At 51.2% G+C, this 15,470-nt stretch overlaps 6 protein-coding genes across 6 annotated transcripts; 4 read left to right on the top strand and 2 right to left on the bottom strand.

The window, feature by feature from the left end:
• Positions 1 to 149: 149 nt before the first annotated feature.
• On the top strand, positions 150 to 3,013 carry BDW74DRAFT_160374 (sterylglucosidase 1; the record flags this gene model as incomplete). The annotated part of the gene is made up of 5 exons (XM_073725609.1): positions 150 to 301; positions 355 to 866; positions 924 to 1,855; positions 1,909 to 2,227; positions 2,284 to 3,013. Coding segments are annotated over exons 2-5 (2,275 nt in total), but the record flags the coding sequence as incomplete, so codon positions are not given.
• Positions 3,014 to 3,169: 156 nt separating this feature from the next.
• BDW74DRAFT_160372 (karyopherin MSN5) lies at positions 3,170 to 7,905 on the top strand. Its single transcript, XM_073725608.1, has 11 exons — positions 3,170 to 4,355; positions 4,408 to 4,596; positions 4,648 to 5,119; positions 5,169 to 5,293; positions 5,342 to 5,413; positions 5,465 to 5,689; positions 5,739 to 5,842; positions 5,902 to 6,160; positions 6,211 to 6,353; positions 6,401 to 6,999; positions 7,059 to 7,905. Exons 1-11 carry the CDS (start codon positions 3,525 to 3,527, stop codon positions 7,730 to 7,732), a joined length of 3,693 nt encoding a protein of 1,230 aa, XP_073580111.1. The 5' UTR covers positions 3,170 to 3,524; the 3' UTR covers positions 7,733 to 7,905.
• A 14-nt stretch (positions 7,906 to 7,919) lies between these two features.
• BDW74DRAFT_160370 (putative NADH-ubiquinone oxidoreductase subunit GRIM-19) lies at positions 7,920 to 8,836 on the bottom strand. The gene is made up of 4 exons (XM_073725607.1): positions 8,709 to 8,836; positions 8,495 to 8,601; positions 8,270 to 8,422; positions 7,920 to 8,189 (listed from the first exon to the last, which is right to left on the bottom strand). The coding sequence occupies exons 1-4, from the start codon at positions 8,757 to 8,759 to the stop codon at positions 8,141 to 8,143; spliced, it is 360 nt and encodes a 119-aa protein (XP_073580110.1). The 5' UTR covers positions 8,760 to 8,836; the 3' UTR covers positions 7,920 to 8,140.
• On the top strand, positions 8,830 to 10,458 carry trm10 (tRNA (guanine(9)-N(1))-methyltransferase; the record flags this gene model as incomplete). The annotated part of the gene is made up of 2 exons (XM_073727143.1): positions 8,830 to 8,896; positions 9,221 to 10,458. The coding sequence occupies 2 exons, from the start codon at positions 8,830 to 8,832 to the stop codon at positions 10,456 to 10,458; spliced, it is 1,305 nt and encodes a 434-aa protein (XP_073580109.1).
• A 532-nt stretch (positions 10,459 to 10,990) lies between these two features.
• BDW74DRAFT_181949 (glycoside hydrolase) lies at positions 10,991 to 12,237 on the top strand (the record flags this gene model as incomplete). The annotated part of the gene is made up of 2 exons (XM_073730137.1): positions 10,991 to 11,931; positions 11,994 to 12,237. The coding sequence occupies 2 exons, from the start codon at positions 10,991 to 10,993 to the stop codon at positions 12,235 to 12,237; spliced, it is 1,185 nt and encodes a 394-aa protein (XP_073580108.1).
• BDW74DRAFT_160366 (uncharacterized protein) lies at positions 12,233 to 15,151 on the bottom strand. Its single transcript, XM_073725606.1, has one exon. The coding sequence runs from the start codon at positions 14,758 to 14,760 to the stop codon at positions 12,775 to 12,777; it is 1,986 nt and encodes a 661-aa protein (XP_073580107.1). The 5' UTR covers positions 14,761 to 15,151; the 3' UTR covers positions 12,233 to 12,774.
• Positions 15,152 to 15,470: the final 319 nt, after the last annotated feature.

Here is a 15,470-nt window from a genome sequence, read left to right as displayed (position 1 = left end):
GCCTGGAGGAGGGAAAATGCCCTCGGTGGGGAAGCCGAACACTGCGTGGGCTGCGGTACGTCAGAGCCCAGCCCGGCCGCCGCTTATCGCTCACGAGGTAGCGTCGTTTGTCTCCGCATTGCTGACTGGAAGTTGCAACTGCAGCTCTCCTTGACAACATCCAAGGTTAAGCAGTCCATCACACGTCGTAACTTGGCCTGTAATACCATTTATATTCACCTCGGCCTCATTGGGGTGGCCATTCATTCAGAGCTGTGGACCGAATCCGTTCGTTACTTCGACTTCGAGCTCCAACCATAAGGTGAGTAGCCCTTATCAGCAGCATCCAGCTCGCCCTCTAACATATCTGTGAAGAACTATAATTCCAGGTCGATATTTTAACTCATACTTTATTCCATAATCCAACCACAGATTACCTTTCCTCTAGCCCTATACAGCATCCTCCTACCGATAACCGCCAGCACAGCTCTAGTGACTCCAGCATGACGTCTCTTCGCCTTCGCATTGATGGCACGAGATTTAAAGACCCCCAAAACCGTGAAATCACGTTGAGGGGAATCAACGTTGCGGGCGAAGCCAAGTATCCGAGAATTCCCAATATCCCTTCGAACGTCGCCGATAATTTCTTCGATGCCGATAATGTTTCATTTGTCGGGCGGCCGTTCTCGCTTGATGAAGCACATACACACTTTTCCAGGCTCTGGAAGTTAGGTTATAATACCATACGATACATGTTCACTTGGGAAGCGATCGAGCACGAGGGACCCGGTAAATATGACGACGAGTGGATATCCTTCACCATAGAAGTCCTTAGGATTGCGAAGCAATATCATTTCTACGTGTTTATGGATCCGCATCAGGATGTGGTAGGTCTTTACTATGTGCCATCAGGTTTCTAGAGCTCATTGGCTAATCTATTATAGTGGTCTAGGCTGTCGGGAGGATCTGGTGCCCCTGCATGGACGCTTTACGCTGCGGGGTTAGATCCAAGAGGTTTCAAGAAAACACAGGCCGCTTTGGTGCAAAATACATGGGACGACCCTGCCAAGTTTCCGAAAATGATATGGGCGACGAACTATACTAGACTGGTCTGCCAAACGATGTTCACACTGTTCTGGGCAGGGCGGGATTTCGCGCCCAAAGCGATCATAGATGGCGCCAACATTCAAGACTACCTCCAGAGTCACTTCATTGCTGCTTGCAAACACTTTGCGCAGAAAATTCATGATGCTGGTGATCTTGAAAATGAGGTGGTGATTGGATGGGAAAGCCTAAACGAACCTCAGCGAGGTCTGATTGGCTACAAAGACATATCCGTGATACCTCCAGATCAACAGCTCCAGCTAGGCACATCGCCAACTGCGTTTCAGGCCATGCTTACCGGATCCGGACGTGCTTGCGAAGAGGCAATATGGGGTTTCGGAGGATTTGGTCCTTATCAAAGTGGCCGAGAACTAGTGGACCCAGAGGGCGAGACAGCCTGGCTGCCGGTAACTTATGATGACACCAAGTATGGCTGGACGAGAGACCCTAACTGGAAGCTGGGTGAATGTTTGTGGGCCCAACATGGCGTCTGGGACCCTACAAAAGACGAGCTTCTGAAGAAGGACTACTTTGCTAAGAAGCCTCGAACTGGAGAGCTTCTAGACTACGACAAATTCACCAACACTTATTTCTTGGAGCACTACAGAGCTTATGCGGAAGCGATCAGAAGCGTGTGGCCTGGTTCAATCATGCTATGCCAACCTCCGGTCATGGAAATCCCCCCTGACATCAAAGGGTCGAATGACGACGATCCGAACATGGTTCACGCCGTTCACTATTACGACGGCCTGACCCTCATGTCTAAGCATTGGTCAGTATCTTTCTTATGAATGTACAGCTGTGCATTTATATTGACTCGCACAGGAACCGGTTTTATAACGTGGATGTGATTGGCGTTCTTCGCGGGAAGTATCTCACACCGGCTTTTGGTGTAAAAATAGGGGAGACCGCAATTAGAAATTGCTTGCGCGATCAGCTCAGATTCTTGAGAGACGAGAGTTACAGATACATGGGAAACCACCCGGTGATTTTCACCGAGACTGGGATACCTTATGACATGGATAACAAACATGCTTACAAAACTGGTGACTACAGCAGCCAGATAAGTGCTATGGATGCGTGTCACTACGCGCTAGAAGGTAGCTCTTCCAATGGTTTTACTTTGTGGGTATATACTGCAAAGGTAAGAAGCGTCTGTTTGTGGGATGATATGTAGTGACGTTGCTAATAACTACGCAGAACGACCATGAGTGGGGCGATCAATGGAACGGAGAAGATCTGTCCATATATTCCGTCGACGACCTTGAGCTTCCAAGCGGCAAGTCAGATTCCGAACCAAACACCCGGTTAGACCACCAATCTCCCTCATACTCTTCGAGTCGAAGCCACAACAGCAACCAACTGGTAAGCCCTAGGAACCTGAAAGATACTATCAAAACGCCATCTATAACGTCAGAAGTTTCTCAGCTTGAAGAGGATAAGTTGGGATATCGTGCTGCAGAGGCTTATCTTCGGCCGAGCCCCATCGTCACTAATGGGTTGATATCGGAGTACGGTTTTGACCTGCAAAATTGTACTTTCACCATGTCACTTGTCGGCAACAAAGCGACACCAGAGCAAGACACACCAACGGAGATTTTCCTACCAGACTTCCATTTCCCTGACACGCACACAGAAGTAAGTGTTAGCTCGGGAGAGTGGTCGATTGACTACGTGGATTTTAAGAATGTTCGTGTCCAGCGGCTTCAATGGCGGCATCCCGAGGGTGACCAAAACATCAAGATTCAGGGTGTCAAGCGTAAAGGCGGTGCTTTGGCGGCCCCATCGGCAGAGGACGTGAGTTATTTTGAACAGTGTCAGAAGGGAGGGTGCAGCGTGATGTAGGCGCTGTAGGGTTTCCATAACAGGACACGCATAGGACTAGCGCTATATAGCTTTTTCATTATTCTAAACATTCGACATCCTGGAACTATCTTTATACTTCGTCATAGATCACTTTATCTAGAGTCTTTATCGATAAGGCTGAGCGGTGAGGAACTGCCCCATCCAGGAAAATTCCCGAAGTACCGCCTTCTTTAACTATTCATCAACAACCTCCGTGTCGGTCAAAGGCAGGAGATTCGGCTTTAGATTCCAGAACAGTTTGTCGGGGAAGGCTGGAGCGTCCTTCCCCATTTCCCGCAAGAGCTTTTGACGGTCAGCGACTCGCCGGGGAACATTCGGACTTCAGCCGCAATCTTAGGTGCACTGCCTAACCAGATCTTGGACCGCTAGCCGTGCTGCCTGGCCTGGTTATTGACCACGCGGTTTACTTGTTCCGACATCCCAGCTCGCATCCAACAAAGAAAGAAAAGCCAGTGCTCTATTGTCTCATCTCGAAAGGTAGAAACAGACAGCTCCCTCGTCAAGCCATATTGAAATAACGGCCGCGATATCTAAGAACCATTGTAATTGACTCGGGCGACTGCCCCCGCGAAGCCATGGCCGCAAAAGAGGGACTTGCGGATGGGAGCATGGCCGACATTGTTCGTGCGCTTGAGCTCATTCACAATCCGTCGTCAACGAACGAGCTCCGCAGGGAGGCTCTGCAATTCGTGGAGTCGCAGAAAGGAAGCCCCTCCGCTGCCCATAACGGCTTTCTGTTGGCATCTCGAAGAGAGAATGATGCATTGGTTCGCTATTTCGGATTAACTCTTCTCGATCATGTCCTTCGCAATACCTCATTTACCGCCACGGACGAACTCGCGATCTTGAAAGACATCGTGTTGAAACTTGCCGAATCAATCCAACCAGAAGACCCTGCATATATTCGAAATAAGATTCCGCAGTTATGGGTCGAGGTCGCCAAGCGAAGCTGGGGGTTAGACTGGCTTGATATGGACCAGCGTCTCGTCCAGTTCTGGAACGCTAGCCTTGTGCATAAAGAACTGGTCCTACTGATTCTCGAGACTCTGTCGGACGATATCTTCTACAGGGAGGATACTGTTTCCTCTCTGCGCGGAACGGATTTGAACCGAGCTCTGGTTGAAATATACACGCCATTGGCCGTCTTCGAGCAAGCGCACCCCGAACGAGACAACCACGTTGAGAATCGCTGTGGTGATGAAGGTTGGCTAACCCGAATCTGCGAATTCCTCCAGCAATGTATTGGAAGCATACAGCATTCGAAGGAGGCAAAGGACGCTGCTTTGAAGGCCCTGGCAAACCTGAAATCCGTGCTGGTATGGGCGATACCTAAGGCTGTCCATTCCTCAGGCTGTGTTCAGAGTATCGCCAGCGCTTTCACCTGTACTGATGAACAGGTATTGTTGGTACGTACCCGCCGTTTCTCCTGGACCTGCAGAGAGCTTACCGAGTATCAAGGCCGCTGTCGAAGCATTGCATGCACTTTATAGCAGGTCGGCCTATGACATTGAGAGTTTTCAACCATTGGTACATCTGATGTACGAAACGAACTCTCTAAATGTATTATTAAAGCTGTTTCAGTGGTCAGTCGTTACTCCAGATGACATCGACGACACAAAGTACACGATATCTAAAAAGCTTTCTGAGGTATTACTGGCGCCCGAACAGAACCCCGTATTCAACTAATATTCTTGATAGATGGTTTCCTATGTTGCTGGGTTTCTTGAAGAAAAAGGCTTCTCCATTGAAGGTTCAGCTGGTGTTGACTTGCCATTCTTTTTCCATCTAATGTTAAACGTTGTTCAGCATCGCAGTCTCACCGTGTCGATACCCGTTCTCCATATATGGTCCAAACTAATTGCCACTCCGAAGGTTGGGAATCTAGATGTTGTGGTCAACCTCATTCCTCCACTACTAACCCTGTGTACTGATCGCCTTGTGCATTGGGAGTCCCTTCCCACTGACTCGGACGATCCCACCGTAATTTTCCTTAATGAAGATATCGACACCGTGCCGGAGAGACATGCCTTTGTTGGAAACTATCGACGCTATTGCTCGTCCATCATCGAAACGATAGTGCAGAAGCGACCCGAAGATGCCATTCCGCATATTCTTCTCGGGGTGGACAACCATCTAGACAGTCTGTACAACGGGGTCGAGGCTTTCACAGGTTCGTTTGATTCTCCATTCATCCACCCAGTCAAGCTAACAATTCAAAGTGAAATCTTTCTCGAAGAACTCAGTGCCTCTGATGCGCGCGGATACCCAGTTTGCAGTAGTGGAGGCGACTCTGAAGGGCTATGCTAAATGGGTCGCGTTGCACGGGAGAATGCCGCAGCAAGATGTACGTTTTGTCGAGTTTCTGGTATCAACTCCCACTAACAAGCTGCAGGAGCAAAGACGTAGCCAGCTGGAACATATTCTGGAAACATGGGCCTATAAGTTGATGCAAAGGAACTTCGAAGTTTGTTCGCTCTTGCACCTACTCTATACGCGTCGCTGACCATCTTTTTAGGACCCCGTCCTGAAGCAACGTGTTGTCAAACTTGCCGTCGATATCTCAGCCAAAGCTCTTAATAAAACACCTAGTTTCGCGCTCAAGGTCCTCGAGTACACTCTCATGACACGCCTGCCTGACCAACCTGAATTTCCAAACTATTCAGAGGCTGTGAAGGAGTTACATGCACTGGCTAGCCACGAGCTACGTCGGCTTGCAAATCGCTATGCCGAATACTTTGCTGTGAGACGCCCGTCCTTTCAATAACAAGACGCTCTACTGAAATGAGTAGACCTTCTATGACCTTCTGGAGCCCAAGATTCAGGAAATTACCTTGGCCAACCAGGTGGACGACAAGCTTCATATGGAGTTCACCTCAATTCTTCTTATCATCATGTAAGACTGGCCATTGCCTTTTTTGCCCTCTTTCGTTGTCTGACTGGTGGCCCTCGTAGGCAACGTGCAAACAATGTCGACCCGTATCTGCGCCAGTCCCGACTAGCGTCATTTGTCGAACCCATAAAGCAGGCCTGGCAGGATGATGGAATCCGCAACATGTGCTCAACCTTTGATGGCTTCTGCAACTTGCTTGGGCTGCAGAACGTGGGGCCATACATGCAGTCAAAACAGGCTCAGAAGCTAGCGGATTGGTCAGAAATTACTCTCGACGCGGAGGGCGTCCGGGTTCAAGACGAAATGACACAGAAATTTCAGGTAACAAGTCTCTGCAATGGTTGGTAAGGCTAACTTTAACGTTGATGCAGCAACTCCCTTTAAGGGGTACAAAAACGATGATGGCAGTCTCCACAGATAGGCTCAAGAAAGCAGAGCCGCCGTATGAGCTTGCCTGTACCCTTTGGCATGACCTTATCCCAGTCATCTTGCCAACCCTATTGCAACTTGTTAGGTAATAAGCATAATCTTCGTTGGGCGAGCCTAGCTAACAGTCCACAGCAACGCCCATGCATTCCACAATCCGCAAAACTGGACAGGTTTGCCTGGAGATATGTGGGGTATTGTCGAGCGCATACTAACCGATAGATTCTGGCAAGCCGGCATATCGACCGGAAGCCGAGATGAGTTCTACGCAAAAATCACCGCCTCGCGGATGTCTCTCGAGGGCTTTGCGTCGTCGGTCAGAGGAAAAGTTAGGGCCGTCAGGGAATCCTGCTACTCAATGCTCTTCAGCATGAGTAGATTACGCGAGCATTTTTACGGGTTTGCAGAACTGCCTGGTCCTCTCTCGGAAGCCCTGTATAAAGACTCTTCCCATCTTTCCTCCCATCAATTTTCTGTTCTTCTCAACATCTCTAGGTGCATGATTGACGACTGCCCCGTCCGCTTCCGAGGGCAATTCTTGCCCCCAATGCTCTCCACGTTATTTGTTAACATTGATCGCAAAGTCACATCTGAGTGGGAAATCATTGAGCAACGAAAAGAAGGAATACGTGATGGTGATCTGGCCGACGAAATGAAGTCAGAGAGTATTCTGCGTCAACTGACGTACTCTGCGGTTATCATGGTAGCAAGCCTGTTGGACCCGCAACGCGGAGGTATGAAACCCAGCGCAAAAATCGTTTCTTGCCCATCAAGCTAATCCCTACATGCATAGATCCCGATGAAGAACCCGCTGATCCAAGTGTACCCCAACCCCCACCCGCACTTTCAGATTCTATTCGACACTTCGTCCTTTCCTCGCCCGGAATTTTTGAGCCTGTGATGCTCTTCTGCACCCACGCATTGCGTATGCGCGATACCCGATGCTGCAGCATCATAACACGAGTCATTCGATCTATTCTGCCGGACTTTGCTCCTCCCCACAGCTCACAAACTGTCGTCACCATTCGTGAGTTTATTTCCTCCGAAGTCCTCAAAGCCTGCATCACATCCGTGCATGAGCCCTATTTCGTCGATATGCAGAAAGATCTCGCCCAGCTCATCGCATCAATATGGGTTCTATATGGCGCAAGCACACCCACACCAAGGGCCCTAATCCTCAGCCTCCCTGGAATGACCCAGGAAAAAGTCGGCAGTACCGAAGCTGCTCTCGTGCGCTCCACATCAGCCCGTCAGCAGCGAGCCTTAGTGCTTGAACTCCTAGAAGGCCTAAGGGGCGTCAGCATCGCGGAACAGGGCAAGATTCTAGGATCGCGCGAAGAGCGCCGCAAAGCGCGGAGTGCTCTCCAAGAAAGATATATGAGCAATGAGATGGAGGGTCAGCAAGCCCACAAGGTCGACATAAACGATGGGCCGGATCTTTCCGGCGTTGCGGACTTGTTTGGTTAAGCATGCCGTCGCTCCACTGCTTTTGTATATTATCATCTTCCTTCTCAGCGTATATCCACATTTGGTGGCCTGGAAAATAGATATCTGTGCTGGGCCTAGAAAAATAATGCCGACATTGTCCTCATATACTCAACTAGTCCTTATAGTAACAATTATATATCCATGAATGAGTTACATTTACGAGCAGATTCGAACGACCCCTGGAACGATAATGCGAAGAAAAACAAAATAACAATTGTTGTCAAACGAGTCTGTCTTTTTGCAGACGGTATATCTACAGTGTACATTGCTTACTGAACCTTCGACTCCATGGGACGTCGCTCATCCTCGAACAGAGCGCCGGAATCTATTCCTCACTAAGAAGCCACAACTCGAGCTTTACGCAGCATCTCCACGATCTCCAACCACTTAGTTATGAGCCTTCGCCGGCGTGTATCCGAATGTAGGACGAACGAATCTACCCAGCAGTCGTTAGTCACACACTTTCCAACAACGAACTATCCGCAAAAAGTAGTGAAGGGAAGAAAAATGACGCACCGGTCAGAGTTGTAGATCTTCGTCTCCGTGCCCAACAGCTGCTGCTCACGGGCCTTATCAGCGTAGTATCGACGGGCCTGGTCGCGGTCTTCCTCAGCCTGGAGGAGGGGCAGGATGTGCAGACGGCCCCAGATCTTCTCGCGGGCAAGCTCGCTATATATTCCGTCAGCTTCAGAGCTCCATTTCTAATATCCGATTCTCGACGCGGTGCGTAGGAGGGCGTACTTCTGTTCCCGGATACCGTGAAAGAGCTTGTAGTACCCGTAGGCCATGAAGAGGTGCATGCCGACGAGGTAGGTGATGGGGCGGAAGCCGCGGGCGGGGACGTTGCGCTATTCAGACCATCCGTTAGCTTCTCGTAGCTTCAATTGTCGCATATTGTTGCTCGTGGGTAAGGACGGCGGGACTGTGCAGGGAGGATCTTGTCGGGTCGGCGTACCTTGTACTGCACTTCCCGGTAGCCCCCGGTGGGGGGCATATCCTGAGGCATGTTGGCGACTGGCGGACTCGGCAGCGGCCTTCAATTGGTGTGGGGAGAGGGGGAAATCGTCAAGATAGATATGTATGCGGTGATGATGGAGTTGGCGGAGAAGTTGGGATTGGAGTCACGTGGTTGCGATGCGTTTGGTAATGGGTGCTTGCGGGGTTGTGATTGGCTGTTTTCTAGTACGACAACAGCTCCGCAAATGTAAACTGCCTTGCTTGTCCTCTACTCAGACACTGATATGCTCAAGATATGTCTAGGATTATTACCAACATCGCCTTGAGACTTTTTGAGGTCTATCAGCAGCAGTATCAAGTCGATCGCCTCAGACCAGCCATATTTCTGCCGGGACACAAATTCACGTGACCAGGTACTATATTGTGGGGCTCCCAAGCGCTTCATCTGAAGCTTTTTCCGACTCGAACAATTGCTGTCTTTGCCGGACTCAACTAATACAATGGAAGAAGAAGAACGACCTAGAAAGATTCAAAAGCTGGAGGGCGACGAAGCCCACGCATCTGAACCGCTAATGACCGGTGCGATCGAATGCGCGCAAGACAATGCGCCCCCCGCCGAGCAGATCACAGCCGAAAATGCGACACCCGGCTCAAGTACAGAGAATGTGAAGGAACAGGAAGAAACAGCGTCAACGCCTGCTTCAAATGGAACCGAGTTTACTGAACAGAAGATATCGAAAAGGCAGCTGAGAAGACAAGCCCAGAAAGAACAATGGGAAGCGGGGCGAGAAGAGCGGAAGGTCATACGAAAGCAGAAGACCGCTGCGCGGAAAGAGCGGCGACGTGAACTTTATGAAGAGTTGAAACAACAAGGCAGGGAGGAAGAGATCGACAAGCTGTTCCCTATGACGACGCGGACACGGAACCGAAAGTCAACGCGGCTGCCGCTGACATTGATTATCGACTGCGGATTTGACGACCTGATGCAGGAGAGAGAGAGGGTGTCTCTAGCTCAACAGCTTACACGATCCTACTCCGAAAACAATAAGTCTCCGTTTAACGGTCACATGATTTTATCATCTTTCAACAAGAAGCTGAAGGAGCGGTTTGAGACAGTGCTACACAATACGCACAAGGGCTGGAAAGGAATCAGTTTTACGGAGGAGGATTGGTTTCATGCTGCAAAAGAAGCCAGTGAGGTGATGCAGGGGCCTAACGGCGGACAGCTGGTTGGTCCCTTTGAGGATAAGGCTGATGCGAAGCCGGAAGATGGAGAGATCGTTTACCTCTCAAGTGACAGCTCAGAGACACTGACTGAGCTCAAGCCCTACAGCACATATATCATCGGTGGTCTGGTAGACAAGAATCGATATAAAGGAATCTGCCACAAGCGGGCAACAGAGTTGGGTATTCGAACGGCAAAACTGCCAATCGGCGAGTACATCCAAATGAACTCGCGCCCTGTCCTCGCTACGAATCATGTGGTGGAGCTCATGGTCCGTTGGCTGCAGCTACGTGATTGGGGAGAAGCGTTCATGCAGACTCTTCCGCCACGGAAAGGTGGCGCATTGAAAGATTCTGTCAAGGGACGGAGGGACTCAACGCCGCGGGATGGCGATGCTGATGCTGAACTGGGTGAAAAGGAAGTGGCGTCGGAGACTGCCGGCGTCACTGAAGTTGCTGAAGCAGATACGGCCGTCAATGACGCTGTTCAGGAGAGCAAGCCGGTCGAATTAGACGAGCAATGAAACACCACATTTCTCCGGATGCTCCTTGCAAGTTCAGTAGACCCCATGGTGCCAATTCATCTCACAAAGTAACTCGGGTTAAGTGTTGCCGAGAGAGAGGACGAGTGTCTTACGAGTCGTGACTCGTGCGTAACTTGTGTCCTTGCCCAATGCACCCGGCATTTCAGAATGGATTCGGTCTTTTGCCCGGATCTCGATCTAGTGAGCTCTTGCGAGATTTAGCGCGACATCGATTGTGATACAGTTTCTCCGTTGTTATCTGATCTGGATATTTCCATCGTGTTGGTAACCTCATCCACTGCGGCTACTCTAGCTCCAGCAAGTCTTTGACGAAGCTTGTTTCAAATAAAAGTGGTATAGAGGAGAACACCCACCAGGACCAGAAACATGCCGTCTGGTGCTGGATACACGCCGTCCGTCTCAGTGCAGGTCGACGGCTATAAAAGCGACCATGCCTCCTCCATTCCTACGGGCTTGACAGCAGTGTGCAGCTTTCCTTCTTTCTAGTGATTTTTCTCATTAAACCCTAACTATGCGATTCTTCTTTGCTTCTATCGCAGGCCTGGTGCCTGTTGTCGCCGCATCTGTACCGACTGTGACCCAGCCAGCTGCCTTGAAGGCGCGCGCAACCACCGGGGCTGGAGACCCGATCACTGCACTGGCCGGAGGCTCAGGCGTGGGCGGAACTACCTGCACCGTTACCAACCAGGCCGAAGCCAGTGAAGCAGTCTCGTCTTGCTCCAACATCCTGCTGAGCGGGGTGACTGTGGAGGCTTCAAGCACTCTGTCGCTCGAGGTGCCCACCAGCGGTGCGCTGCTCTTCGCTGGTACAATGACCGTCGAGTACACGCCCGACTCCAGCTTCACGCCCATCACCATATCAGGGAAGAAAGCTAAGGTCGCTGGTCTTGAAGGCGCAGTCATCGACGGCCAGGGCGCGAAGTATTGGGACGGCTCTGGCTCCGGCGGCGGCGTTTCCAAGCCTGACCACTTCATGAAGCTGATTGATCTCGACGACTCGACCTTTGAGGAATTGACCATCCAGAACTGGCCCACCCACGGAATCGACATCACGCACTGCAACGACCTAACTATATCGAACATCATCATGAATAATACCGCCGGAGCCGGCCTTACCTCCGACGGCGTTGTTCTCGCCCACAACTCGGACGGCTTTGACATCAACAACGTCGATGGTCTGTATCTCAGCGGTGCCCACGTCATCAACCAGGATGACTGCGTGGCCGTGAGTTCGGGGTCGAACATGGTCTTTGAGCATATGTACTGCGACGGCAGCCACGGTCTGTCTATCGGAAGTATCTCCAGCGGTGTCACAGTTTCCAACATCACATTCAAAGATTCAACGGTTGTCAACGGGCAGAACGGCGTCCGTATCAAGACGGACTACGGCGATAGTGACTCGACGGTATCACACGTGACTTACAGCAACATCTATGTGCATAACATCACCGCGTAAGTGCCCCATCCTTTTCCTCCTTTGCCCTGTTTCTTTACATGCTAACTCTTGCTTCCAGCTATGCTATCGACATCCAGCAGGACTACCAGGACGGCAACCCCACTGGCGACCCTACGGACGGCATTGCTGTCAGCAACATCGTTTTCGACGGTATCACCGGCGAGGTCGGCAAGTCGAGCGCATATGAGTACTACATTCTCTGCGGGTCGACATCTAGCTGCGAGAATATCACATTTACCAATGTCGACGTTACTGGCGGCAAGACTCTCTGCAGCCCCAGCAGCGTGTGTACCGGTGTTTAAAAGATGATCCAGGGAAAAGGGACCGTTCCAGCCATGTTGGGATCCGTCTGTTCTGCGCTGGTAGCTCGGAATAGCTCGTGTATCTGTGGAATCGGAAGGGCATGGGCGGCCGCATCGTAACATTCAAGTCGCTCCTTACAGTCACTTTTTTTCTGCATATACAATGTAATTTCATCATGTATCATTGACCTGAGTACCTCAAGAGCTGGTCGACTGAGTTTCCATCGCACTAGCACAGGGCTTGCCCGATGCACCAGAGTCACCCAACACCCTCTACAGTCCAGCCGAGAAACCTTCGGCCTTCGCTCCCCAGCTCTCGGGGAAATGCATTCCTTCGCTGCCATCCCAGCCCCCAGCCATCATCGCAACCGCAAGCAGCAATGCTCCCGACGCAGGAAAATATGGGGTCGGCACAACGGTCCCCATGGGATTTCCCACATCATCAAACTGAAAGTGCTCATCTAACAACCACGCGACAGCCTGATCCACATCTCCCAAGCGAAGCGATGTCATCGCGAGCATCGGGAAGTCCCAGCCCTAAGATGCTCCGAGATCCCATACCTCGGCAACCCGCTTCATGGTCGCGTTGACTATAGACACATCTACACCTGCGGTTGGCGGAAGAAGACCGTAAACGGCAATCTGGCTGGGGTGGTCGGTTATATACTCAGGATTCGTCCACGTATCTGGCAAATCAGCGGAGATGGCGTACGCGCCATCAACAACGGGCAACGGCGCAAGGTTGTCAAGTACTCGCGTCCAAGATTCGGGAACAGGGATGTCCAAGCGAGTCTTCCAGGCTGAGGCGATCTTCAGACCGAATCGCCAATATGCCAATTCGAAGGTCGGATTGTAAGTCACATTAGGGCTCGTATTTTCTGACGACGGATACATCGGCGGGCCTAGGTCATATACCTGGGTCGAGACGTTCCACCACGCATAAGAGACCATCCACGTCGCAAGCTCGTCTAGCAGATTAGCCCATCTATGCAGGGTCGTGGCGTTCGGCCACTGCCGGTACTCCAACTCCGCGAAGAACATCGGGTGCGGCTGCTGCCAAATCAAGAGGGCGTTTTGCGAGCCGGGAGCCGAGGCGCCCGATGGGTCGCTCATCTTCCCTAGTCGAGCGCCCGAGTACCCTTGGTCCCTGGCACGCTCGATGGAAGAAGGGAGGAACCGATTGTATACGCCAAGGCTACGATCGAGGAGATCCCACTTGTTCCAGCGCGCCCAGTGGCCGAGGTGCCAGAAGACCATCTCCAGGTGGAACTTGCCGTACCAGCCGTTATTCTGCAATCCGGATTCTTGAGGTGGATCTTTGCCTGCGCTGTTTACGGCAAGAAGGTACTGGGAGAGGATGATGCGTCTTTGGAGCTCCTCTGCGTCTGAGGAGCCCGATACTGTCAAGTCTATGAATGACCCAGATTCCCAGTATTGAGCCCACCATTTCGTTGAGGCGCTTTTCACGGCTGTGAATGGTTTGATCGTGCCTTTCCCCGACGGAAAGAATCTGGCAGTAAATGTGAACCTGCTTGTTTCCCCAGAGGGCTGAAGTACGTATCGGTGTGTCCCATTCAGGGGTCCGCTGATATCGCCATTCTGTTCCCAGCCGATGGTGGTGAAATAGGTCGTGCCTCCCAGCGAGTGTTTGACTGCAGCCTTCTGTGCTGTGACATTACTCAGAGCGGTGGCATGCGATGATATCGCAGTCCAGCTGCCGACAAAAGGAGCCTCGAACTTGTTTGTACCCGTTGTCAACGGGTAGTCGAAAAAGACTCCCAGAGAACCATCTTGCAAAAGTGATGACTGCACATCCACGGCGACGATATCGGACGATGGGTCGCCAATCGTCGTGACGGCCACTTTCTGCCCATGCAGTATGAACTCCGAAGTCAGAACCCCGCTGTATAGATCCAGCGACTGTACAGTCTCAGAAAGATCATCAACCGAGATATTCCGCCCCTTATAGAGAAGCCCGACACGGCCAAGGTTCACCCGATGCGGATTTGCAATGAGCCACTGCGAGATCTCTGGTTCGGCCGGGTTCGGTATAGCGTAGTTCACAAGGCGACCATGAGTCCAGTAGTCCATGCCGGTATAATCACTGGGGTCTGTCTGATTGGGCGTTGTCGGGAGGGAGTCGTTGCACCAGCACCAGGAGGAAAGCGTGTTGAATGGGAGCAAGGTCTGCAGTCCTGTGATGTCGGCGCCGAATGCGAAGTTCCCGTTCCCAACTTGCATAGGGGTCGTAGTTGAGAGGTCGGTGCGGATAGGGTTGTATCGACGCACGACATCTTTGCGGTCAGTTCCTGATTTGTCCGATGTTGTTGCTGCATCATTGATGGTAAGCAGAGCTAGGAAAGTCCCCAGTAGGACGGGAAGAGAGAACATTTTGCTTATTTTCCTGGAGATCTCATGATGGCAAATGATTGTACGTTTTATATTTTGGCTGTTGGCAGATCTTATTCTTTCGCGGGGTAGACTACTCCAAAGCCAGTTCAAGCTGTCATTTCCAGTGTCCATCAAGCGCCGATCTCGGTTTGATCTCGCCCGAGATACAGTATGCAGTCGTGTAATATAAGACCATTGGTGGAAGAACCAGAGGTGCTCCGCATCGTTGAGTGGAGGTCTAGGTTGGTCACACTCAATCCATGTAGCCCTAACTCACCGGGAAGTTGATGCCCACGGACCCCTAGCTGCTCTTGCACCAACTGTCGGCTAGTCACATACCATGGTCATGCGGAATTGCATACTCATCTTTAGGTATTGTCCAGAGCGGCCGGGACATAAAGTCAGAAACTGTAGTTCGGGTAGTACAATTGCCTGCCATCAACGGATGGTTTCTAGACAACTCAAGCTTATGGAGGTATAAGAAACTTGGCCGGAAAGGCTAGAACCGCACAATCCCTTACCGTCTTGAAGCACAGTATATCCTCCTCTTTAGCTGCGAGCTTCCATCCTTATACACGGAAAGATGCACCTCACTACCGCCTTAACCGTTAGCGCTCTGGGCGTCATGAGCATGGTCGCACCTGCAGCTATCGTACCGCGTCAAACCGAGAGCACGGTTTATCTAGGCCTATATAACGGTACCGACTGCCAGGAAAGTGCTGGGAAGATGTGGACCACATTCATATCAACGGCAGCGCCTACTACAACTGCTTCGCTGCCACTACTAAGGAGTCCATTGCCGTTGACCAAAATCCAGAGGGGTAAGTGGCCATCCATACATT

The sequence above is a fragment of the Aspergillus multicolor genome, assembly GCF_047715735.1.
Source record: "Aspergillus multicolor strain CBS 133.54 unplaced genomic scaffold BDW74scaffold_31, whole genome shotgun sequence".
NCBI lineage: Eukaryota > Fungi > Ascomycota > Eurotiomycetes > Eurotiales > Aspergillaceae > Aspergillus > Aspergillus multicolor.
Note: the sequence above shows the minus strand (reverse complement) of the source record. Positions and strands in the feature narration are given on the sequence as shown.